This window comes from Egretta garzetta, unplaced genomic scaffold (genome assembly GCF_000687185.1).
Source record: "Egretta garzetta isolate BGI_Z169 unplaced genomic scaffold, ASM68718v1 scaffold27, whole genome shotgun sequence".
Lineage (NCBI taxonomy): Eukaryota > Metazoa > Chordata > Aves > Pelecaniformes > Ardeidae > Egretta > Egretta garzetta.
The window spans coordinates 1,227,465-1,253,450 of NW_009260400.1; the positions used below are offsets into that span (position 1 = coordinate 1,227,465).

The 25,986-nt window shown below is 47.5% G+C and overlaps 1 protein-coding gene across 1 annotated transcript in view; it reads left to right on the plus strand.

The window, feature by feature from the left end:
- Positions 1-25,986, plus strand: part of CFDP1 (craniofacial development protein 1) — a gene marked incomplete at its 5' end in the record, with an annotated part of 69,174 nt that overhangs the window by 2,212 nt on the left and 40,976 nt on the right. The window contains 2 exons of the mRNA XM_035898794.1: positions 413-531; positions 17,736-17,840. Of these exons, the coding sequence (XP_035754687.1) occupies positions 413-531; positions 17,736-17,840 (224 nt within the window). The remainder of the gene's footprint in view (positions 1-412; positions 532-17,735; positions 17,841-25,986) is intronic.

Here is a 25,986-nt window from a genome sequence, read left to right on the forward strand (position 1 = left end):
GGTTTTTGGTTCTTCTGTATTCTTGAGTAAAAATAAACCTGTTTCTGTGTAGTCGAGCCTGGCAGCTTTACTGCCTGGCGGTGCTTAGTTTGGGAGAATTGAGTCTTCAGGCTTTTGCTTGCTTACAAACCACAGCAGTGTATTCTTGCTCCTTCCTATATTTAATTACAATTTCACTTCTTGTTTTGGGTTTGTTTTGATCCTTGAGCTCCAGTGAGAGCTTGGAACGAGAAGTGGGGAATTTCCTTCTGGTGGCAGGGACTTTTGTTTCCTTTTTCTTGTCTGCGGGCGCCTTGCTTTGACCAGCCAGCCTAAATTGCAGTGCTACCTGAGGTCTGCACTGGGTCCTTGGCCCCTTGGAGCGATAATTTGGCTTGTCTCCACAAATGTGTTGTTCTGTTTTCTCCTCCAGACTGAAGAAGAGAAGAGCGGGAAGAAGCTTCAGGAGAAACCAAAAGAATCTGAGAAGCCAAAAGATTCAGGAAAAGTGACAATCACCAAAGTGTTTGATTTCGCTGGTGAGGAAGTCAGGTAAGCTGGCAGAGGTGATGTGACTACTGCAGGCTCAGAACAAACTGAGTGCTGCTCTTCAGGCTGGAGATGTGCTGTGAAGCATGGTGTATCTTCTCCTTTTTCCTCTATGCTGGGTTTCTTGTCATAAGCACATACAGACCTTCAAGGAAAACAAGGCCAGGATTTTTCTGCCTGAGGGTTGCAGAGTCTCCTTATACACAGTCTTTCCTCAACTAAAAAATATACCTGTAAATTCACTTAGGCTTCCCCATCTGGACAGTGTTTAAAATGGTTGGCAAAGCTTCCCAGTGGCACTAGTCCAAGCCCTGTGCTGGGGGCAGGATATTTACTAGCACTTTCCCTCATGATGTGCACAATCCACTACAAAGATCTGCAGACAGAAAGAGATGCTTTACTGAACGGACTAATAGCCGAGTGCTTCTTACCTCTGAAACAGCTGTAACAAAGGTGATGGGCTAGGTAAAATCATCCTTTAGGCTGTGTTTGGCTTCCAAGATGCCTCTCGGGATGTGCTGCAAAAAGGGGCAGGCATTTTATCAGTGCGTAAAACCAGGAGGGGCTGGGGTGAACCCACTTGAAATCTGAATGCACTGTGACCTTGTGGTTGTTACCATGGTGTATTTTTTTTTTTTTTTTATATGTAGCTGTAAACCTGGTTTTGTCAGATGAGAATTTCATCTCTATTTTGTGTGACAGCAGAGGGCAGCAGTTCCCAGCAATAACACCCATGCTGCCTAAATCTGGAGGAGGAAGCGGAGAGCAGCGGCTTCCGCTGCTCTTGCTTTTCATGTTAGCACTGCCCCCTGAGCCGTTTGAAAAACCCGAGGAGAGCCATGAGTCACTGTAGCGACTTCCCTATTTCCCTGCACAATCCAGGCTGTAGGAATACCCTTCATTCACTGGGGAAATGGCAGAGAACTGCACCACTGCAGCTTTTCTGAGAGAGAGTACCCATCGTACCCTTTCTATGAAGGAAAGGCTAAGTCTTTCCCCTGGGCAGATAAAAGCCTGTAGCAGAATTACAGACAGAAATTTTGTCTTCGGATGCACGCTCCCCTTCTCAGCTGCCAGCCTGTTTGTCCCCAATTTTCCTGTTTTGTTTTTTTCTGGTTCAAAAGTGATGTCCTGCCAGGTGAGAATGGATCGCAGGGCTGTCATACAAAAGCCTTGCGGGGTTCTGATGTACCAACAGATGGCACAGGGCAGAATTGCATTCCTGGTGCTTTGGGGTTGCATGAAATCAGCATGCAATCTTACTTGGAGCCCGGGCATGTCCATCTGTGTGTTGTAGGTGAGGGTCATGTCCTAACACGCGCATAGAAGTGTATCACTTACAGGAGGGGCTTGATTTACAGGGAGGCATGCCTTGTAGGCGTACTTCAGAACATGAGTCTTCCACTTGTGGAAAGGAATTTTTTTTTTGTGCAATTTTTTGTGAAGTAGGACTCTTTAAAGTAGGGAGCTAGTAAAAATGTCTGCCTTGAAGCTTTTTGTTTACCTGTCTCTATGAAAAGAAGCCCCAGATAATTATGGTTTAAGCAGAGATTAACTCAGATGTTGGTCTGATTCTGGCATTCTAGATTTTGTGTGGTGGTTACAGATTAGCTTTACCAGCACTGCTCTTGCTTTTATTGGTAATAGTAGTTAGAGGGGTTGGGGAAACGTTCTCTGTCCTTCAAAAAGTGGCTTGTCTCATGTGAACAGAACTTGTTCAGGGCTCCAAAGATGCTGAGTTTGTACTTTTGACATCGGTATCTTATCTGTAGTTGTTTTAATAGCTATAGCAAGTAAAGTTTCCAAGTTAGATAAAGGCATATTTTTCTGCACCAGTTGCTTTTCTAGTGTCCTTTGTACTGCTCAGTACTGACTGTTTCCCTTGGGGAACCGCAAAGGAATCGACACAAGTTTCTACAAATTTTTGATCAAATAGGCAAAAGCTGGAGCATGGGTGACAATGAGGCCGCAATCCTGCAAACCACCAAGGTTAATGTGGTTTTTGTTTACAGCAGCCATTCTATCAACAGGTTACAGAGCCAGCAACAGAAAGTTTGCAGCGAGGTCTGGAGGACTGTTCCCTGCTGGTGCCGCAGTTACAACGTGCTGCTTTCTTTGGCTCTTTGATAACAGAAAAATCCGTCAATGTTTTTTTGCCTCCTTGATTTCTGTGATATTCAAAGCTGAAGCTTTTGTGTTGTTTGCTACATCTTGCATCTCTGTGTGCGTTACGCTGTTAGCTCTGGGTAGGATGTAAGGAGTTATCGCTGCTTACAGCTACTGGTGCTTTTCTGTAACAGCGGTAGGTGAGGGCCAGAGGGCTGCTTTTTCTTTAGAATAGTGGGAGGTTTTCTTTGCATGACCCTAACGTCTGCAAATGCCTTGAATACCAAACGCTGACTTCCTTGCCTGCGGAAGCAGCTGGCAAATTTTTGGTTACAAAAGCCAACACTGGTAGTTGTGGGTGTGAGTTTCTAGACTGAAAGAACTGCAATGAGAGTGCCGTCTCTGTTGCTCTCCTTTCGAAATGGTTTGAGGCTACTTTTGAGTGTTGCTCTTTTGAAAGCTTGAGAAAAATTTAGATCAGTATTTAAGCACTGATAGATTCAGGGCACAAATTTCGACAGTCTGCCTACTGAAACTCGACAGAAGATCATTTAGCCCCAACCTTATGTTGCAGAACAATTTATTTTCTCCTGTAAGGAGACAGTATAATCTCTCTCATATGGTTGGAGTAGCAGAAGTCTCTTGAAAGAAATCTCCAGCTACAGGGCTATACTAGAATTGCGGCAGACCTTCGTCTTTAAGCTATCAATGCCCCTATAGGTTACTGGTACGTTTAATGTCCATTTTGATTAGTCTGTGCTTGTATCAGTTGCTAATGCTGAACTTTAGGTTCAGAGTGTTACAAATTACCAGCTACCAAGTAAAGAATTAAATTCAGTGGCTTTTAATTTTATAAAATACATGATTTAGTATTACCTTGTAAAACCAAAGCTGTTGAATCCTGGAACTAGAAACAACCTCTAACTGATTTCCCAGTTTTCCAGTTGTGACTGTGCTGTCTGCTTTTCATTCCTCCCAGGTGTTCAATAGATTAGGAGCGGCACATGACTGTCACCCAAATGGCTGTAATTCTGGGCAGTGGGAGCAATTTGCAAAGGCAGTTCAGCATCAAAATGGACGTTCAAGTCATTTCTCACTGGCAGAGGAGATTGATGCCCCTTCGAAGCCTCTGGTTTATGAACTTGCCTCATAGAGGACGTGTGGTTGCATTAATAGGGAATTGCATCCCTCATGCCAAGGTTTCTCTGTTGCAAAATGTAATTGCTGTGTGATGAGGCTTGTTTTCTCTTTGGCAGTCCAAACTACTTTGGGCCTTGGCTTTCTTTAAACCGCCGCTGTGCTCAGCGTATCAAAATGGTTCTTCTGTGCTCCTTCCATGAAAGTCAACTTTGTGTCTACCCAGGACTGCAGCAGAATGCTGCTTGCATACATGGAGCTGGTCCAGCCCCATGGTGTCAGTCACAGTCAGCATAGCCACGTGCGAGGGAAGAGCAAGGTTGGGTCATCGAATGCTAGCAAGAGTAGGTTTGTGTTTGAAACATCTTCTGTGTACCTTCGTTTGGCCTGTGGGAGGCAAAACGAAGCTGAGAGGAGTAATGGTGTCTGGCTTGGGTGCCAATTCCGGAATGGGAGGCCTGTGTTCAACACCCTGCTTTGTTCACACATTGCGAATTCCAGGTAAAGGACTCAAAACTAGAAGCTTCGTGTTTCTGTGCATATGTGCTTTGTTCGTGTGGTTTAAATCCAAGGCTTCACACACTTGGGTTGTTCTTCTGGTGGGGATGCTTTCCTGGTATCACAGAGTTGCTGTGCTGTACTGATAATGTTGTCCTGTGCTGCCAAAACTGTGGCTTGTGCTGCTTCAGTGACCCTCGACCACTTCTCCATGCGTGTGAGCAAAGCAGCCAAGCCAAAGCAAGGCTGTAGTAGGGCTCTGCTCTCCATCTGTCACTTGGGAGAGCCCTGCTCTTTTCCTGAAATCTGGCAAGGTGTTCCTGTCACAGCTCCCTTTACTTTCCCACAAGGCTGTCTTCTCCAGGAGTGCCAGGTTTTGGGATCCAGAAAGACTTCCAGCAGGCTGGGCGATGACCTCAGACCTCTGTGGTCCCCTCCTGCCCAGTCCTCACTGCTGGTAGGTAGCAAAGAGCTGACTTCTCAGAGGCTTGGTGGCAAAGAGCTGATTTCTTGGAGGCAATTGCTTCTGACCCTTGGAGGATTTGTGGATTAGATTTTGCATTAACCCTTGAGCCTTTTTCTCAAGCGTCTTCGCTGTGCTTGCGTGCTCAGAACCTGTTCCTTTCAGCACTCTGGTGTGTCTGGCAGGTGTTCCTGCGATGTGTGTAATTCTTGGCTTCTCGCCGTGTCTGGGGCCAGAATTGTTAGGCAAGCTGCATGGCCGCTGGCAGCATGCTGGGCCAGGATCCATGTAGAAATGTTTCAGGAAGACGTTTCAGGATCTCCTCTCTATGTCTGCAGCGTGAGCTCCCTTCTGCTGCCTAGATGCTGGGATAAGCAAGCACAAAGATCCAGCCAGTACTTTCTTGCACACAGCGTGTCTTCCTCCTGCTGAGCAGCTGATAAGGGCTGAAGGCTTCATTCTTACAGCTATGTCAGAAATTGCCAGACCACAGAGTCCTGAACCTGAAGCATTTACAGCCAGGGAGCTGGGGGGTTACCGTGGACCTTGCATAACGGATAAATGTTTGTCCAGTGAACTCTTCTGTTACTTTCGTATTTCAAGGCTGAGCAAATGAGTGAGATTTTGCTGAGTTTGACTGGAGCTCATCTTTTCAGGTTGAGCTCAGTAATCTTTATCTGCTTCTTAAATGCCTGTTCCCTGATTAATTCAGGCTGCTACTGAAAGTATTCTTCAGTGTTTGCCCGATTAAAGCTTACTGTTGCTTTGAAACTCGGTGCTGGAATGCCTGTGTTTGGTGGGGTAGCAAGCCCTGCACTGTGTTCTCACTAGGAGAGCTCTCTGCTTCAATTCACAGCCGTGAAAATCACCTGACTTATGGTGGTCTCTTTTTTTATTGCTCCAAGATACAGATGATGACCCAATTCCGTGGATATTGTTTGCTTTTTTAGATTGCTTTTAGGTGGGTTTTAATAAGGCATTTAGTCCAGAGGTACATACAGAGGAGCAGAAGGCTCTCTGATGTGTTTGAAGTCCTTGAAGCCTTTACAGATGTGAAGAGGAAAAATCCTTAGCTTTCCTACAGAACTCTCTGTCCGTGCATCTCAAAGCACGTCTTTAAAAAGTGTTGTTATTCCCCATTTGGGAATATGAAAACTGAGGCGTGCTGGAGTTGATGACATCCACGGATTCACCGGTGCTACCTGGATCTCCTGGCTCAGGATACCCAGGGATCCAAGCTTCACTCGTGCATTGCATGTACCAAATCAATCTAGGAATGGCCAGTGCCAGACCTACTGGACAGTAAGCAGCGTCATGCCGAGTATGTGACTTGCTGCTGGATATAACGGATACTTAAAAGTTCGTACACTTTCGTAGAAGGAACTGGGCAAACTCATGTCAGAAAAATGTCTGGGCTGTTGTATGTCAGACGTGAACTCCATCTCTGGATAAGGGCTCACTGCCATCGACTCTTGTAGGAAACCGGATTTGTGACTTAGATTAGCCTCTGGTCTGCTGCAGTACGTGACTGCTTTTATTTGTGTGTCCACTGTGCTGTGGGGAAACGTTGTGCTGGCTACGCGCGCTGAGCAGAGTTGGGAGGCAGCTTGTATTCTAGGTTAGGGGAGGTGATGGTTCACAGTGTGGCTGTTGCGTCCTAAAAACAAAATACAAAGCTTTAAAGAGGTACCTAAAGTATCCGATTAATAACCAAATAGTTATAAACTTAAATCATTGTAGTAATTACTGGGATTTATACTGGCCAAGGTTGATATTTCATCTGCCACAGTGGAAGTGCGGGGTGAAAGAGAACCTGATTTTTGTCTGTTTGTAAATGGTTATCACCTAGGATGTGCCTGGGAGAAAAACCTCATTACTCATTCTGTGTTGCTGCTTCACAGGTTTTCAGCCTACCTTAAGGATTCGAGAAAAAAAGATTATTCAGAGGAGATTCAGTTGGAACTTAAGGACCTTAAGCTGGACCTTAAGTTGGATCAGTGGATTTTGGTGGTGAAATTCATGACCTTTTGAGCAGGAGAAGCAAAAGTGAAGTGAGGTGGCTGAGGGCAGGTTCTTAGAATCATAGAATGTTTTAGGTTGGAAGGGACCCCTAGAGGTCATCTGGTCCAACCCCTCTGCAGTAAGCAGGGACACCACTAACTAGATCAGGTTGCTCAGAGCCCTATCCAACCTGGTCTTGAAGGCTTGTCAGGAGGCTTGCCTGTGCTAAAACATAAAAGCCCTTTCTCAGCCAATGGTGCGGATCTCCTTTGCGCAAGAATGCGGTTGCCAATGGGAACTGTGCGAGCAGGGTTGCAGGCAGTGTCCAAAGTTTCCTTTTTTGGTCTCCCACAAAGTCCTCAAGGTCAACACAGCCTTTAACTTAGGCCTGGTTGAGTGGGGTGGTGAGGTCTGAGCCCAGCCTGTGGTGGTAGCCGGGCTGCTGGACTCTCCACCGTGGTGAGTGATTCTGGAGAGCCGTGCAGAGCTGGTTAAGGACTGACTTACTCCACCGCAGCAAGGAGAAGTGCTGACCTGTGCGCAGCAGAGCTGAGGTTATAATTCAGTTCTCTGCAGCTGTACAGTGCTGCTTCTTGGGGATATCTTGATGCTGCCTCTCACTACTGAAATACTGTTTTTCTTTTTTTAATCTTGGCTCATCTGTGTGCTTGTTGAACAGAGGAATGGCACCTACGTCCTAGACGGCTCGCTGTTTCTAACCCCAGATCTGCTGTCCTCTTCCAGAGCTTCAGCCCCTTGATCCTGACCCTTTTCAGGAGGGAACAGGTGGAAATGGCTGCAGAGAAGCAGATCAGACATCTGAGAACAGCCCGAGCTTTCCAAAGTCCTTGTTCAGCCTCTGATTTCCATCTCAGTGGCTGTGATGTCCTCTCTGCTCCTTACATGACAACTGAGACAGAGCAAATGCAACAAAGTTGGGAAACAAAGGGGGTGTAAGCCAAGGAGTGTGGGAGACTGCCACCACTATTTTGTTGCTTTGCTTTGTAGACAGTTAAGGTTAGCTCTCTGAGCAATAGCTGCTGCTTCTGCGTAGTCCTGACAAGCATTGAGCAGGAGTGGGGAGAATGCTGAGGCTGATGGAGTTAATGTATTTCAAGGGAAAGGGGGGAAAAAAGAGCAGGGAATTTACTACAAGTCTCAAGATTTAGAGCTGGTACAGAGAGGAATTTTTAAAACATATAATTGTCCATCTGTGTTCTTGCTCTGTGGTCTCAGCATGGCTCAGTCAGATGTGTTAGGCTAATTAGCACTGAGAGAACGTGTAACACCATTAACTCTCTCCTTACCTTGTGATGCTTTTCAAGATACTCAGCGGATGCTTAATAGCAAGGGGTTGGCAGCATGCTCACGCTTCTAGCTGGGCGTGAATCTTGGTCATTTGTTTTGTGCTCATGGGGTTTTGTACAATGCTGAGTGAAGGACAAGGTTGCTTTTAAAATCAGGGGAAAGATGGGTAGTTTGGGTGTGCATCTCTTATTGATGTTGTAGGTAGCGTGGTGCATGTGAGATCAAGGCTGATGTGTGTGTGTGGCATGTTCCATACGTGCTTTTTTCTTTTTTTGCAAAAGCCTTTGCTGTATTGCTTAGACGTGTGAGTGAGAAGGCAGGTGAGCATTACCAGAATCTGTGTCCTGAAGCTGTATATTTGGAAAGCCCTGCCTTTTTTTCCAGGCAGATAGCAAGTGATACACAACTTCCACCAGATGAGGTAGACTGGTATTGTCAGATTTGATATGGAAGACCATGAACTGAACTAATAGGGGCAGAGGAAGCAACCTCTCGTTGTGTTTTGGTGTGCTTTTTGCAATGGCTTTGACTACAGTTGCAAGGAAGTGTTAGGGAAAGTAAGGCAAAGGAATTTGAGTAGCCCCTGGAAAAGCCACTCCAAAGCCCAGCCTCTCTGGGGACTTTTGTTTTGTGTTGATGACTGGTGATGCTGGATGTTCATGGGGTTTTACCCTCAGTCCCCCTTGGCTAAGGGGTTCTAGAGAAATGTATTCTAGCCACTTCCCAGTGATGTACCTCTTCCTCAGTGAGGCTTGCACAGTGCAAAAACCTTGGCTTTCAATATTTTTCCAGAGATTTAATCTGAGCAGTAGGAGCCTGGGGATGATGCCTTAGGACCATAAAACAAGTCAAACCACCCAGAATTACACGGAATATCAATGTGTCCTCTGTCTAGAGGTGGCAGACTAAAAAGTGACTGGTTGCTTTTCTGCAAACAAGCACCAAAATGCTGATCTTGGCATAACCGAGTGTAGGCAGCAGCCTGTTCCTGTCCTTACACTCTTGTTATTCTTAGAGGTCAGAGCATGCCTCGGTTATCCACAGTTTATATTGGCTTTTTCCAATTTAAAAACAGCTATTGTTTTTTTTGTTTTCTTTTTTTTGGAAGCCAGTAAGTGAAAATATGTTACCTTTCAGAAGATGCTTAAGAATGAAAGGGTCTTGGGGGCGTGTTTTGATAACCTTTCTTCTGTGTGCATCCATTCCCTGATGCTTCAGAATTTCCTTGGGGTATCCTAATGTTGTACAATGCCGATTGGCATGAACGTGGCCCAGAGATGAGGCCATTAAGCATGAGCAGGAGCAATGTTGTGTGCTGGTTCACTCGCTAGGTGTTTGCCTTCCTCAAAGGCAGCTGCAGAAATTAAAGCTTCCTAAACAGTGCGACAAACGTAGCCAGAACTCTAAGCCAGAGCACTTGCTTCTGAAGTAAATCATGCTATGGTCTGCTTGATGTGCTTTGGGAAGGGGAATGGCCCAGCAAACAGCTCCTCTTCAGGATTTTCATTAGTAGATGTGCAGATGAGGCTTCTGCTTAGAAACTGAAGCACAGAGGGGCCATGACTTGCAAAGTGTTACACAGCAGTGCCAGCTTTTTCCAGCGCGTTATCTGGCATTCAACGGCAAGCTGACTCCTGTTGTCTTCCTTTATATTACCATGCTTTTGAAAATCCCGAAGTGACTGAGCAGATGTCCACCTGAAAGTCATCTTGCGCTTCTAATAGGGCTCGATGCTTTTAAGGAAATAATTGACGTGTGCTGATTTCATTTGTGCAGTTTTGCTGGTAATCAGTGTGATGAAAAAGAAGGCTCAGCTGGGATCTCCAAAGGTGGGAGGAGTCTCGGAGCATCTCCAAAATGATGGCTTGACCTCCAGATTAACTTGGACATTTCTAGGGATTTCAAACCTGTGGTATCTGGATGCTGCATCAGGTCTGGGAAGTGGATGGCCAATGATGTTCTCCCATTTTCAGGTTCTTCCACGTGTTTTCTGCCTGTGTTGTGGAAATACTTAAGAAAAAAATCCCACCCTTCCCCAGTAGGTAAGGGAGGAGACATTGCTTCTGTACCTGGCTCTCAGACAATTTCCTGACTTACAAAAATCTGGAAACAGAAGATGCTCAGTGACCTATTCAGGTCTCACATGGGCTCTTTTGCTATTAGTAAGGGGATCTTTTGTCCCTCTGTTCATGCCTTCATCGCAGGGGCCTCAGATCCAGTCCCAGCATTTTGCTGCTTGCCATGTTTCCCTTGCTTCTAAGCTGCTGCCTTGCTCCTGACAGCTCCAGGCTCAGGAAGGGGCTTTTGATGTCTGGTGAGATGCTGGCAGAGCCTGCTTTGCAGCCCTTGGGCCTGGGTTTCCCCTGCTGGAAAGTGCAGCTTGTGAGATGGAAATTTTTTTTTTTTTTTTTTTTTTTGTAACTAAGAGATTCTGAAGCAGGAGGCTTTCTGCGTTAGCCTGAAGGGAAAGGCAAAGCTGTTCGCTGCCTTACTCTCTCATTAACACATTACAGAGTCAAGCTTAGTCTGGCCTTTTCCACATGGGGATGCTTCTGCTTTGTAGTGTGTGCTGGCTCCTGTTGTGATCTGTGTAACCTTTGTGTCCACTGTTCATAGCTGTAAGTGAATTTTCAACCCCTGGCTCTTGAGACCTACGATACACCTTCCCTTAGCAAGAGAAGTGGACGTTGCACTGCTTCTCAGGAGTTGTGGGCTTGTGGGGATCTATCTTGCCTTCGGCGTACTTGCAAGTCATGGCTAACGGGGTCAGAGGACTGTCGCGCTCGCATGTACAGTGGCTGTTCACCTGCATTGCTCAACTCCGAGGTGTAATTGGGCCCCTTCCTGCAGGAAAGGTGTTGTGTTGCTGGAACGTGTCTGGAGAAGGGCAACAAAGCTGGTGAGGTGTCTGGAGCCCAAGGCTGCTGGGGAGCATCTGGGGGAGCTGTGGGTGTTGAGCCTGGAGAAGAGGAGGCTGAGGGGAGACCTTATCGCTGCCTACAGCTGCCTGACAGGAGGGGGGAGCTGGGGGTGTTGGGCTCTGCTCCCAGGGAACGAGTGATGGGACGAGGGGAAACGGCCTCAAGTTGTGCCAGGGCAAGTTTAGGTTGGACATGGGGAAAAATTCATTCCCCCCAAGGGCTGGCCGGGCACGGAAGGGGCTGCCCAGGGAAGGGGTCGAGTCCCCATCCCTGGGGGGATTTAAAAGCCGGGCAGAGGAGGTGCTTAGGGCCAGGGTTTAGTGGTGGGCTGGCAGGGTTAGTGGAATGGTTGTGCTTGGGGAGCTTAAAGGGCTTTTCCAACCTAAACGATTCTGTGATTTTATGATTCCATAATTTGAAGTTAATCCTCATGGGAGGTACCAATAAAAACAACGGGATGCCTCAAAGACTGAAATGCAAACTGCATGTTGGGATTTTGGGCTTGCCAAGGGAATAGTTATCCAAAGAAGCAAGCAGAGACCCGATGCTTGGAGATGCTTAAAACTGGAGTGGATAAATCTCCAGGCAAGAGGGAGGTGAAACCTTGTGCCCTGGCTGTGGGTCAGCTACTCCAGAGAGCAGTGTTTGATGTGCTCTACCTATAGCAAGCCCCAGTGGGAGCTCAGTAACTGAAGTGCTACTTCCCTTTGGATTTAGAGAGCCTCTTGTGGAAGCAGCAAGCAGAAGCCCAAAAGGGACATGCCAGCTTGGTCAGCATCTCAGATGGCAACACTGTCCATATGTTTTCTTTATGTCTGTCGCAGGGTCTTTGTCATACAGGAGATGATGGAAAATGGGTTGTTTCCTTCAGGGCTTACGAAGTTAGGACGTAGATGTCAAAAAGCACTTTTTATGCATTAGTGATGTTAAAATACCTTTCACCTCTGCTTGTTTTCAGACGAATTGGTTTGAGATGCAGCCTGGGATGACTGCTTGGATAGCAGCACATACCTGCTGCGAGGAGCAGCACCAGGCAGGCAGCTTGGCCCTCGCCTGACTCCAGGAGAGCTCTGATGAGATTTTTTTTTCTTTTTAAAAACCAGCCAGCAGCTTCTGTGCAGATAGGCAGCCCACAAAATTATCAGTCACTCCAGCCTGGTCTTGTCTGTGTTGCTTCAGGGAATAGGCTCAGTTTCCCAGGGAACAGCTTCTCCCACCTGGTTTGAAGAGCAAAGCTCAGAGAATGTTGGTGTGGGTTTTTTTCTGAAAGGGAGAAAACTAATGTTTTACTCTGAAATTAGAAAAGTGATGGGGACCTGTTAATTTAGCTCTTTTGCTTTACACCAGGTAATCCAGCATAAAATAAATACATACCCAGTGTACAGGCAAATGTGGCCTGGAGATTCAGTTGTGTGAGGACTTAATCCTTTCCTGGAAGGTGCTGAACATGTGCACTCCTGCAGCTTCAGGATCTTGCAGGCTGGAGCATCTGCCTTGTACGGTGCATCTGTCTGTGGAAGGCACCCAGAACATGGCAGCTCAAGCAAAAGAGTCCACCAAAAAAATGTTCAGACAAAATATTCCTCTTGGCTCAGAAGGGAGTAGTTTTTTTACAAACCCCTGTAGATGAGCATTGCTTGTGCCTCAAGTGATCATTCCAGAAAGCTGGAGAACTACATAATGAGGCTAGACACAGATGGGGAATATTGAAAAAGGATAATTAGCCTCATTTCCCACCCTCCCTTGGTCTGTGATTCCCCAGGGCTAACAATGTTAAGATTGTGTGGAAAGTTATAATTGTGTCAGGTCTAAACTGGGGCAGGTTTCCCAAGTGGGGACTGTGTGTCCTGAGTATGAGTGGTGAAGAGCTGGCATTTTCCAGAGCTTCCACCCTTTCTCTCCCTCTCTCAGCATGGAGATCAGGGGAGACAGTACCTTTGTGCTGCTGTGATTAGGGATCTTAACTACCTTCTCTGCTCCAAGTCCCCTTATACCCAAATGCCAACATGTGCTTTCTCAGCCTGATGTGCACCAGGCATTTTCATGAGGAGAATGCAGTTGTGTTGAGCCACCCATGGGTAAGTTGGAGGGATTTTGATACTTGGGCTGCATAAGGTTGCTATTACACAGCAGACTATGGAGAGAAGCCTGCAGCCTTCTTGATGGGGCTGTTTGTTTTTCCCATCTTCCCCTATCCTGCCTCTGAGACCCTGCCTCCTTTTCTGCTCCTTGCAAGGATGTGACTGTGCTGATGTGATTCTGTAAGGGTTTGCAGGGCATCTTGCTGCTGAGCTGGGGACTTCCCTGATGCACCATACCCTTGGAGTTGCTTATGCTAGTTCTGTTTCTTGCAAACAGGATTCAGCTGTGCTGCAGTAGAGGCACCTGACTGCCACACTGGGGTGAGTCTTGGTGTGTGGGTGTTGTGCTGTAGCAGGAGTGGGATGATCTGATGGATCGGGACCCTCCTCTTCCCACCTAGTAACTCCATATCTGGTGTGAAGACGCGGGAGAAAAGCTGGCCTATTAGACTTATTCTGCCACTGAACCAAAGCATGGAAATTTGGTTTTAAGCCACTTTTGCAGATAAGCTGAAGCTGTGTGAATGCAGTGCTCATTTCAGCCTGTATTCCTCCTTCCTTTTAGCTGCTTATGTGACGAAGGGGACTGTTGGGAGCAGATCAAACACTTGTCCTTAAATTAGGATGCTACAGTTCAGTACTATAAGCACGTGCTCTGTGGAACAACTTCTGGGACAGCCCAAGACAGCATGTGGGTTGTCTTCATGTGGTTTGGTGCTCAGTGTACATACCTGGGGCTTCTTCCGTGCACGTAGATTGCAGCAGTTCGGTTGGTAAATGTAAAGGGAAGGGTGAAAAGTTCTTCAGTGGAAGTTGGGAGTAATATACCCGCAGCTGGGCATCAAAACAGCAGGTGGAGAGGGGTATGGGTGTGCATAAACACTTGGGTACCACTTTGAGCTTGGTTCAGAGATAAAGGGTCCTAAGGAGGACACCTGTACATATGAGAGGCATTTAGTGATCTAGTTTCTAGCATGCTTTCCATTAATAACTTTGAAATGTGGAAGACAGTTGCCCAGCACCTTGTACAGTAGTATCATATGTGTTACCAGACTCCAGCAAGGTCCAAAAAATTAATAAGCGTTCTGCATTTTAGAAGCCTTATTATGCCATTTAATAGCATAGCAGTATAATGAAATCTTTACGGGGAAGTGAGGAGAGTGAGCGGTTTTGTATGTGAATTACAGGGTCTGTGAATGGGCGAGACACTAGCGACTTGTTTTATTGCTGACAATATACTTATTTTCATGTTTATTCTTGGATTACAATGTGTGAATAGCATCCCAGTAAACAGTCAGGCAAATAGTTATTTATCAAGTATTTAAAAGTGAAAGGTCTTGTAATTTTCCTTAGTAATGACTGTGATTTCTTCCAGCTGGATTAATGGCTCCCATTTCTCCCTGTGAAGAACAAGAAGTGTTTTGGTTTCTACATGGAGAGTTATTGTCTCCCGTAATAATGCAGACCAGAGGACTTTTTTCCTTCCTGGCCTGGGATCTGGGAAAAGTTGAAATGTGCATAACCTGAATTAATACCTTGTGAAGCCCTTAATATCCTTTCTTTTGTCTTTCCTCTTGGAGCGGTGCAGGAGTCGCTGCTGGCATCAGCCCAGCAGCAGCCTGCCTCAGAGCTGCTTTTGTTTCAGTTTGAGGCAATCCGTGGGTCTGGTGGTGGAATCGCCTTGAAAGGTCACTTTTAATTACATTTCTGACGTGTTCCTCTGTCCCCAGCTGGGCAGGCCTGGTGGAACAGGTTGCCCACAGCTTTGCGGCTCTGTCACTGTGGTGGACAACTTCAGAAAATATACTCTAGAGCAACTGCTGGTAGGCCAAAGGGGGGCAAAAAAAAATGAACCAAGTGTTATATTCTGTGCCCAGCTGCTGCTGCTGGTACCCCGAGGTGGTGGAGGAAGCAAGTATCAAAGCCCAGGTAATCCTTCAGTAGCAACCTGTCTCATGCTCCTGGATAGCAAAGTGGTTTCTTTGCTGCTGAACATTGAAGGGCTGTGCCAGACCCTCCCTGTGCATTGTGTTGAGGGGCCTCAGCAGGCAGAGGTTTCTTCTTTCTCACCCTTTCTGGGATTGACCATCTTCCTGCTCCGAGAGCTGTGACTTGCAGCGCCAGCCCAACCGACTGCATGCTAATTTTGTTAGGTGGCGTGTGAGCAAACTCCTGGAGACATTTTTCACGTGCATCTTAGCTTCATGCCTTCCTTTAGCTCAACTGGTGGGACCAGTCAGTTTTGTCTCTGGGTTGGAGAAGGCTGAAGGTACTCATGAGGGGAAGACCAAGGGGCCCTGTGATGAGATCCTAGCTCTGCCACAGGCTTTGAAGACCTGTTCCCCATCATGCGCATCCAGATCCTGGAAGCTATTTAATTGCCGGATTCTTTGTAGGTTTATGGGAGCTGAACTGAGCTGTCATCTCTTAGTGCAACAAGCAGAGCTAATGGCACGGCATGCTTTCCGTGACCTCTGCTTCCTTTCCCAACCCCTGCCTCCTCTTGGTCCAACACTCTTCAAGTCCCAGGAACGTGCTGGGTTTGACAGTTGGGATCTAACCCAGGAGCAGGTCCTGTGGCTGTGTCAAGGCCAGCACAAAGGGGTTTTTTTGTTTTGTTTTTTCTCCAGGGCATGTGGTTACTATGCTGTGCCTCTGAAATCCCTGCATGCTTGGGGTCCGCCTGATGTTTCTCACGGCAGCTCATGCACTTCCTGCGCACCAGGGGTGGACCCTGATGGCACGGGAGTGCAGGGGGGTGATAGGAGGCGGGGACCATGCCGGGAGCCAGCACCACAGAGTGCATGAGAAACAGTGCTGCTCCTTGCCTGGGCAGGGGATGGAGCTACTCTTTGGACTCTGCATTTAAAAAATAAATAGGCTGCGTGATTGTATTAATCTGGCTAGGAACACTCGTGGCTAGGGAAGCTCTGTGGAGAGTTCTGGCTAATTGCTGCATGAAGATACAGAGTTTATTCTGTCAAAGGAAATTCATGGGTGTAGAGCAACCTTTGGCATACGACTGCTGCCTGACGTGACTGCTGTTGCCGAGGGATGGTGTGTTTGGGATGTCCTAAATTGTGATGGTGCTGTAGCAAGGCTTTGTTCCTTCCTGAACTGCTTTTTCCCACCCCACCCCTTCCCAATCTGATCAGCAAACACTTCTAAATATTCATAATGTGGGATTTGTATCTATCCGCATGACTGATGCTGGTTTGAAAAGTGTGTGACAATGCGGGGGGGGAAATGGGGTTAATCTCCTCCTGCACTGGCAGAACAAGACTGAGCAGGAGGTGTTTAGTGCAAGAATTTATTCTTGCTTCTGAACATGCCTTTTTCACTGTATTTGCCGTCTGGGGAGACGGAGGAAGAACAGTTTCCCTTCCCTAACTGCTGCTTCAGACACTGATTCACTGTCAGGATGGGGATATGCACGCACTGGTTGTGTGCAAGTGGGATTTCGGGGCATCAGTGCCTCCGGGCTTAACAAATAACTCCATGGTGCTTTCCTCGCCGCCAACCCAGCAGCAACCCATCTGGGTCTGCAGGTCCTTGGGTTTCTCTATGTCCATCAGCCAGTTTCTACATGGAAGTTGCAGGATGAGGTTGGTGGGTAGGAGGCAAGCAGTGATTAGCCTCACTTGTAACCAGGGCAGATCCTCTGATGGATGAGGCTTTCAGCCTCTCATCGGTGCATGCTCTGGAGCAGGGACGAGCCTGCCCACCCTTGCTGGCAGCAGATGCAGCCAGGGGCCCAGGCTGCGGAAGGGTGGGATGAAGGAGCATGCTGCCTTCAGGGCTGGCCGAGCCGTGGGTCAGGCTGCCTCTGTGCCCACAGAACTGCAGGGCCCCAGGGAGCAAAATTGTTAGCTTGGCAAACTGGGGCAACCTCATTAAGAGCTACCGAGAGCGTGAAAAGCGTGTTGCTGGAGGCAGGTCTTTGTAAATGAGGAGGCTAAAGTAACTGGGGTTTTCTAGCAATTAATTATTGAGTGGTTTTCTAGAGATTCTTTCTCATGTTTGTAATTCATTCCCTGCTGTAGATGCTGTATTGATTTATAATTTTTTTGAAGTTCAATATTTTGCACCCTCAGGGCCTCAGACAAAAATTAACTAGAAAATGAGAGCAAATTTCTGCATTCTGCCTTGTCAGAGCTTTCTCTCTGATTGCCCATCCCTGGAGCCGGTTTCCATGCTCTGGTTTGGCTTGCAGATGTTGCCAAGCCTGTGTGCCGTGGGCTGCGAGACGTGGGTGGCGGAACAGCTGTGGCAGAGGAGCTGCCTCACTGACCAACAAATGAGGAAATCAAGAGCCCAATTAAGAGCCTGGAATTGCCCCCAGTGACCCGAGCAGAGCATTCAGTAGCTGCTAGTGAGACAGGCCTCTTTGAATGAATAAGCATTCCTGTTCATTTGAAGAAAAAAAAAAAAATCCCCTCCTCCCCCAGCCCTAATTAGCTACTCTTTTTTTTTTTTTTCCTTTTTTCTGCCATGAATATAGAGGGTTTGTCACTGGAATGAAATCTTAACAAGATGCATGTTCTTCAGCTTGCAGCTGATGGAGGTGATCTCTGTGCAGGTGGTGTGGGGACTCCTGTACCCCTTTTCTGCATTTCCTTGCTGGTTCTTTTGGTTTTATTGTTGTGAGTGTGGCTCTTCTCTACCCTCTGGTTCATTTTGTCCCTCCAACAGGGTGACTAAAGAAGTGGACTCAACCTCAAAAGAAGCTAAGTCTTTTCTGAAGCAGCAGGAGAAATGGCAGTCAGCAGCTCCAGCCTCCCTCCCAACAATCTCCGGGTGAGTTTGTGGTTTCTCTGCTGAGGTATGGACCCTTAGTGAGAAAGACAGCATTCGAGCCCATAATATAGGCTCTGTGGTATTTAAGCTAATGGGTGTTTGTTTCCTGCAGGATTTCAGTGGGAGCAAGACTAGGCCTGGAAGGTGTAATGATCTGGGGGGGAGGGAAGTGGGAGAAGCAACCCATGAGTCCCAGTGACTCATTTCTTAGGTTCAGGCTCGAATTTCTCAGTCCTCATAAATCATTCATCCTAGTAAGGAAATAATGTTTTCAATGTCTTGAGCAGCCTGATGAAAACTGCAGGTAGCCAAGGAACATGCCTGAGATTGCCTGCGGTTCCTTTGAAGGGTGCTTCTCTGGACCATAAAAAGCCACGACAGGCTGGGCTGTGACTTCTTATAAACTTTGGGGGAGCATTTGAATGAGATGCTTCTGCTTCTTCGATGTTCTCTAATATTTCAGCGTGGATTTGTCACTTTCTGTTCAAGCTCCAGCACCTAATTCTGAGATTATGATAATGCTTGTCAAAGACACAAAGAGGTCGGGTCCCCTGTGCATCTGACTTGTCACTCTGTGTGGCTCTTGATGAGCTTGGGAGATCACCCACTTCTCAGGAATAGAGAATATAGCTTCTGTGTTCCAACAATGATTTTTATTTAAGTCAGTCATTTGCATTTATATTTGAAAGACATAAGCTGCGTACGATTTGGTCACACAGAAACAAGACCCATCAAATGAATACATTGTCCTTCCCATCTGCTGAAGAGCAATTCTCCAGTGTGAGTTAAGGCTGCCTTTCCCTGAGATAGGCTGTTATTCAGTTGCTGCAGCTGGATTGTCACTCATTTTTCCAGCTAAGTGTTGCGTAGCTTGTAGTTAGGTCAGGGTAGTGAAAGCATAGTGTGTGTGTGTCTCTTGTCAGCTGCTGCTCCCCAAGATGAATGAATGCATAGATGGGCATGGCCTTGCTGCTGTTGTTCACGCTGTGCAAGGGTTTGTCCCTGCAGAGCTCATTAGTTGTAACCTAAGTGTTGCATATGGGGTTTTGTGCTGAAAAAACTTGCCTTGAGTTGGACTGGCATTCTGTCTTCAACTTGGCTGGCCACAGAGGTGGTTCAGGTGGTAGCTGAAGCTAGGGCAGCTCCTTGTTGTGGACACTGGTGGTGGTTCTGTGTCTTCAAACCTGCCTCCCAGTTCCCCCAGCAAACGCCCTGCTGCTCTGTGCAGGCAGGTTTGGTAGCTCACTGGGAAAGCCCCATGGGCTGCTTGCCTCCCTGCTCTGCCAGGATCCGTGTTTCCTCCCCTGTCTTACTGGCCCAGGGGAGGAGGAGGATGGCCAGTGTGCCTGCACAGCCTGGTCATTACCAAAGCGCATGGCTGCTTGTGCCGGAGCTCTCATCGCTCGGGAGAAATAGCCAGAGCCCAGTTTGAGTTAACACCACGGATACTTGAAGGGAAGAATCCACATCAAATCTGGAAAAAATTGAATAAAAATCAATACAAGAAATAATAAGTTCAAGGACTCCTTTAACTTTCCTCCAGTGTGATTATTTTGGAAGCAGCGTATTTAGGTCATCGTTCAGCTCACTGATGTTTGATGTCCTACTGACAGTTGCTTGCCTAGAATATGAGGTGGAGGGAAGGGAGGGGAAAAATACCCCAGGCTTGTACGTCTTGTCTTCCTTCAGAGCAGCAAGCCCTGATGCAGCGCAGCCCCGCATGCCTTCCCTTTTGCAACCTGCTGCGGAATATCCTGGGTTTGTGTAGTGACACTACAGCAGTGGTACTTTGATCAGTGTGTGGAACAGCCCAGTGCTTTTGGGGGTTTATCAGGAGACTGTCTGGGGCAGCCTGGCTGGCATGTGCCCTCTGGTCTGCGAGTGCTCTGGGGAGATTTCTGCCTTGGAATAGTGTCCAAGACTGATCCCTGAGGCTGCCAGCAAACACGCTTGCCTTTGGGCTTAGGAGGGTGCTTCCGGCTTGGAAGTCAGCCAGGGTATTTTCAGGTGAGAAAATTACTAACAGGCTTGCAGTGTTCCTTAAAGCCAGAGGCAAGTCCTTTATGTTAAGAAAATTACAAAGGTCAAGTTTTAGACTTGGAGCCAAGCTGTTGTCCAAGCCCTGCTCCTCTGGAGCAAAGAGCCACAAGCCTTGGTGAGATGCTGGAGGAGTGCCTCAGGACCGACGGACCTTGCCGTAGCTTGATGGTTCTTTGCTGCTGCCCTTTGGCTACTTAAAATACAAGTTTTGGGGGAGAGGGTCCATTTCCCCCTTGTGCATTACAGGAGAGCCCCAGTCTAGGTCAGGATCACTAGAAAGCACTCAAAAATGTGTGACTCAGGATCCTAGATATGCCTGTGGACACCCACTGTGCCGTGAGCCATTGTCAGCCCCCAGGAGCTTTGTCAGCTATTAAATAAATAAATAAATCCTTGCCCTGTGTCCAGGGGATTTGAGCAGCTAAGAGTGGCCTCTCCATCTGGCTTTTCTTTCTTCACCTTGCAAGCAGCTTGCATTATTTCTGGAGGCAGCCAGCCTACCCTGCATTTATTTGATTTCCCTTCTCTAAACAGACAGAAGTAATCCAGGAAAGCAGTGGTCACAAAACCAAACATCCGGTTCCACATCTCCGCGTTACGAACCCTCGTGGCCCAACTGGTCCAGGGGAAGGGATGTTTGGGGCTGAAAGTGCATTTCCTGAATGTGTTTAACATCCATACCGGATGTGCTATAAAAAGCTGGATTTGTGCTTGTGGAGGGACATGGGGGTGGTTGGAGGAGAATAACTTAAACACTTGGCTGTAATTAAAGCCAGAAGTACAAAACAACCCACCCAGTTCTCTCAGCAGGCTTTACTAGAAAGGTCAGAAGCCCTTGGTTCCCAGGGATGTGATGGTTTCCCAGCCTTCCCAATATTCCCATCGTGTCCCCCTGTGACACCCAGCTAGGCAGCAGGTTTGTAGGAGGGCTTTGGGGTTGGTGCTCTGTTCCAGCAATGTTTCCGCTGTGCTCTTTGGTTGTGTTAGGCTCTCGCTGATGCTGCCAGAGGTATTGGATATGATGAGGGGATCCACTGATCCCTTCTAATTTCTGTCACAAAAAATGGGTGGAAGGCTCCAGGCATTCAAAAAAAAGCCCTCCACCCACCCCACTAAAGCCATCTTGCCTGTCTGTGTGTTTTAGGGCTCGTTTCCTGACCTTACCACTGCTCCAGGGCCTTTTGGGGGCAGCTCCTGGCTGTAAGCGCATGACCTGACGGAGGGGTCAGTTGGCTCCGGGGGCATCCCTGGAGCTCCAAGGGCTGTTTTCTGCGCCCTCCCCAGGCTAGGCAGGACCCGTAAGCTGGGTCCATCAGCTTCTGTGTGAGTAATCCTATTTTGCAACCACGGTTTCCTATTCAGAGGACGTTAAAGGAAATGAAATCCTCCACACAGCTTACTGCAGAATCACTGTGTGTGTACTTGTGCACGTGTGACTTGAGACACAACAGAGCAAGAGGGGTTGAGCTACAGGCTGGGAAATACCTGCACAGACCTGAGCCCTTCATGATCTGCCCATCGCTGCTTGACGCTTGTCAAAGCACAGTGGAGTTGCATGGGGAACAGTGCTGCTGTAGCAGTCCTGAAAATGGAAAAAATATGGTTGGTGGATCTTACTTGAGATTCTTCTCTAGGCAGCTGTTTCTACACGGCCTGAACAGGAGCCAGAAAGAAGAAGGGAGGTTTTTCACTGGCTTTGTTCTTGCCTTTGCTTATTACCAAAACCATTTGTAATTAAACGTGGACTTGCTCACTCAGCCCAGCTGTTGCTTTTCTGTTTGATCCTGCCTGAAATTACAGTGGTGGATGTGTGACCTCCTAGGTCTTTTCATGCCTTGTAGGCTGGTATAAACACGGGGTAAAATTTAGCTTTGAAGCAATCAGGCACCGCTCCCACGGAGTTCAGGAGGTGCGGTGCTTGCCGACCCCCAGGCTGAGTTTGGTCTGCGAGGGTTTTGGACCTCAATGCAGGACACGGTGGGAAGAGGCACTGTGAGAAAGCTCTGACCCAGAGACACATTCTTGCCCTGAACAAAGCAAGCAAGATAAACTCCAGACTGTTCATCGAGGATGCTTTTCTCCCCTGGTCTACAGTAGAGCAGTTCACGTGGACTGACCGTTGTATGGTGTGAAAAGCTTCAGGCCTTTGCTTTTAGAAGGCAAATTATTTTCTCTGCTGGGTGCTAGTGTTGGAGTAGAGGGACTCCAGCAGGAAGACATCGGTCCATGGCTTTTCTCCCACCTTCATTATGCGGGAGGAGGAATGGTGGCAGTCTTTGTTGGGAGGATGTGGATGGTGGGAGAACTGGGAGCCTGTTTGCAGCATCCTGACTTGGTACTATAATTTCTAAGGCTAACCTTCCCCTCAAGCCTGGTTACTCCTAGGAGCTGCTTTGCATCTTGAGTTTTTTCTCACAAAGGATGCTCTTTCTGCACGAGTTGGCAGGAGCTAATTGGATCTCTTTGCTGTCATGACGAAAACTGGTTACTTGAGGTCTTAAGTGGATGGGCAAGGGGACAGACACAAGCTCTCAGCTTCTATAAACTGCAGATGATCTAGAGGAAGCACTGCAGCACCCGCATGCCTCTGGGGAGCAATTTCTTTTCACATCAGTACCACAGGCTTGTTTTTTTTTTTTTTTTTCTTCAGAAAGCAGGAATTTACAGTCCAATTCCAGCTCAGCATCAACTGCAAGTGGTTAGTTAGCTAAAACTCTTGCATTTTTTGCTTGTACGGGCTGAACAAGGATGTAAATCGAGCAGTCAAGACCTTTGAGGGAGCTGGAGGTGGTTTGTTTTTTTTTTTTTTTCAGTAGTCACTTAAGCAACTGAATAGGTCTGTTGTTGCTAGTGATTTCAGGGCTTCTCAGCCTTCTCCTGCGCTTCCCTTACTGTGCTCCAGAGAGTGCTGTTCTCCCAGACGGAGAGATCCAGCCCCTTGCACCATAGCCAAAAGTCTGGGTGTGAGTAGTACATGACATATTTTTCTGTGCACAACAAGATGAACCAGCCAAGGGCAATATTCATGTGCCCTAGAGCTAGTTTTACTTATTTCCTATTCATATGCTTTGGCTGTGATAGATTAAATGTGGTAGTAGCTGTTCCAAGTGAGTAATTTCTCTTCAGGTCTTAGATCCTTTGTTGGTTTTATCTTTGTTTTAATTATTCATTGTTATTGTCTGTCTACTGGTTTACACGTATCCACTCCTGGAATCAACATGGTAACGAGGCTGGGTGATTGGTTTTATTTGCTAGGTGGGCTGAAATTAATTACCCCACGGGGGTTGGTGTGGAAGGTGTTTGTATATGTGAGGAAGGGGAGGTTTGCCATTAGGAAAAATGATGGCTGGTTCAGTATTGAAGAGAAGGGTTTCCATCAGCCGTAGTAAATAAGATGCTGATTGCTGCACACTCATGAAGCATGCCAAACAACCTTATCCTCTGAACATCTGCCTCCCCTCTTGAAGTCAGCACAGACTGAGGCTTCCAGTGTTGCACGAAATCAGACCCCTTGAAGAGCCTGCAGCAGCGAGGATGCCGATCCCTGGCTGGCGCAGGTTCGGCAGCAGCAAGGGCACTGTCTTAGGCTTCGCAGCCCAGCTGAGAAGCAAAGTTGAGTTGGGCTGTCCAAGCTGTGAGCTGTGGCCACGCTGCCGTCGGCTCCTGTGCTAGGGAGCTGACCGCTACCTGCAGACAGGCTTACCCAGGGCTGCACTCGCCTCTGAGGCTTAACTGTGGGTGGGAGACCTCTGCCATTTTGGGTCTTTTGCCCCATCTCCGAACAGTTCTTGCTTTTAAGCTTATGTTAAGCCTTTTCCGATAAGAAACGGAGCTCCGAGTGTGGGAAGTTTTGTACCCGCTGTCCCAGACTCAAAGCAAAACATACACTAAACATCCTTCTTTTAAACTAGTCTCCCAGGAGCAATCTTTTCTTGTTCTCAGGCTAAATGAGTCAATGCCTTCTACCCCAGCCTCTATTTTGCAATAGAAATGAATGAGATTTTTTAGCCTCATTCTGCGCTTTCCTGAGGCCATGCTGGCAAGCATGTGGTTGCTTTTGCTTGGGGCAATGGCATCTTACTGGAAAGAAGTTTTAGCAGCACTTGTATGGCTCTGTGCCTTGCTTCAGTCCTCTGTCTTGATGTGGCTAAGCTGGATCCCCGGGCTGGCCTAACTGGGATCAGCTGTTTCTTAAAGCATCTGTCTTATAAAATACAAACAACCCCCCAGCAGTCTGGGGCCTTTGATAATTCCCCAATGAAAGCTGTGGGGCAGTTTTCCCTTAGGGCAGTACAGGTTTTATGAGGCTTATTTTCATTTGCTTTCATCTCTTAGATCACGAGCATTTCTCTTTCTCCCTCTGTGAAAATGATTGAGGAAATTAACTGCTAATCGGGAATGAAGCCAGCTGTATTTTTATTCCAGACCCCTTGCAAGGTTGCAGAGGGAAACCCCTGTATCTTCCCATGTTAGACTTGGTCTGGTTGGAGCAAGAGGTGAGAAGGGCAGCCTTGCTTGATGGTTAAAGCCTGCGATTGGAGGTGGATGCTGAGAGGTCCTGTTCCCAGCTGTGCCATGGCTTGGGGGCATGTCTATCCAGAAGATTGTTTCCACTCCTGTCTTATTTTGCTTTTATAGTGCCTCCTTGCATAGTCACTGAGCCGCACCATGTCCCTTGAGTGTCTCCTCCATACCAGATGCTTGTGTTACATCTTCTTGCTTTCCCACACTCATGTTCCTCCTTTTTTCTCACGTCAAGGAGCAAGTTCAGCTGAATCATTCTTTTTAAAATATGAACCAGCTAAGTAAAGGCTGGAGTGGCAGTCGGAGCAGAGTGATGCTCCCTGCTTTCAGGCAGTCTTGTTGCCCCAAGCTTTTCACATACTCATGGCTTCATTCATGGAAAATCAGCACACCAATGTTTTCCAACACATTTGTTAGCCAAAACTTTGATCTGCACTCTGGGTTGTCGGCCTCGTGCAGGACTAGGCTTAGAAAATGGGCATGCCTAGGCTGTTTGGCTTGATACCAAGATGTTGAAGGCAAGCAATTAGGGTTAGTTACTGACTGAAATGCTGGCTTTCTCCCTTCCTGTCTTAAAGGAGATGTTGGTGTGACTCTGAGCTCTTGAAGGGCGCGTGGTCTCTCTTCAGAGCTCCAACCTCTGGGTTGGCAGCAGTCTCTGCAACTCCTCTTTTGTTCGTTTCCAGAAAAATCCCGAGAGAGACTGAGCAAGTGTCTACCCCAGCCATGGGGATTTCCTCTGACGGTTTCTGGCCATGAGGATGGTTAGCATGGCTGGGGTTCACTTTGGCTATTGCTGTCCTGGCATAAAGGTGGCAGAGCCCCCCAGTTCTTGCACTCCAGTTACTCCTGTCCAAAACCCTGAGCCTTGAGTGAACTGGGGCACGGGCTGAGCTGAAAGGGCACCTTAAACAAGCTCCAGACTGTCTCAAGCTCTCCAGGGTGCTCTAATCCGGTCTGCCAAGCCATGGAGTACTTTATTTCCCTATCCAAGGAGGTTCAAAGCCTTCCTGATTGTTGGGTTACAGCCCAGTCGGCTTTGCCCAGGAGCCCTTGCCGTTGTGCTCTTCAGAGCAAGCGCAGTTCTTGGGGCGGTTGCTGTGCCAAGGGACCCTCTGCGGAGGCAGATAACGGGTGTTGCGTTGGTAGCAGCCGCGCAGATGTCCCTCCGGGTGTGCGAGGACATGTGTGTGATGCTCTTGTACCCGCTGAGGCAGGGAGCGAAGTGATTTATCTGGAGTTTCTGTTGGAGACCGCTCGTTTTTCTGGGAATCCCAGAGGAAGATGCATTTTGTGCCCTCTGTTCTCATAGCATCTACTATTGATTATTAGCAAGTAATCATGGATATATGAGTTTGATCCGACCTTGTGCAGTAGCTTTTCATACTCTTTCAGGAACTCGTACTTCAGCGCTGTTGCTATAAGCCTCCAGGCAGCCAGCGGACAATACAGATGCCTGTTCATCACCCAACTGCCTGGCTTGAGAACAATGATGGCATTTCTTGAAGTAACAAGTCCTGGGCATGTGCAGGGTTGGATTGTAGCACTATTTTCTTTTTTTTTTTTTTTCTTTCTCCCCCCC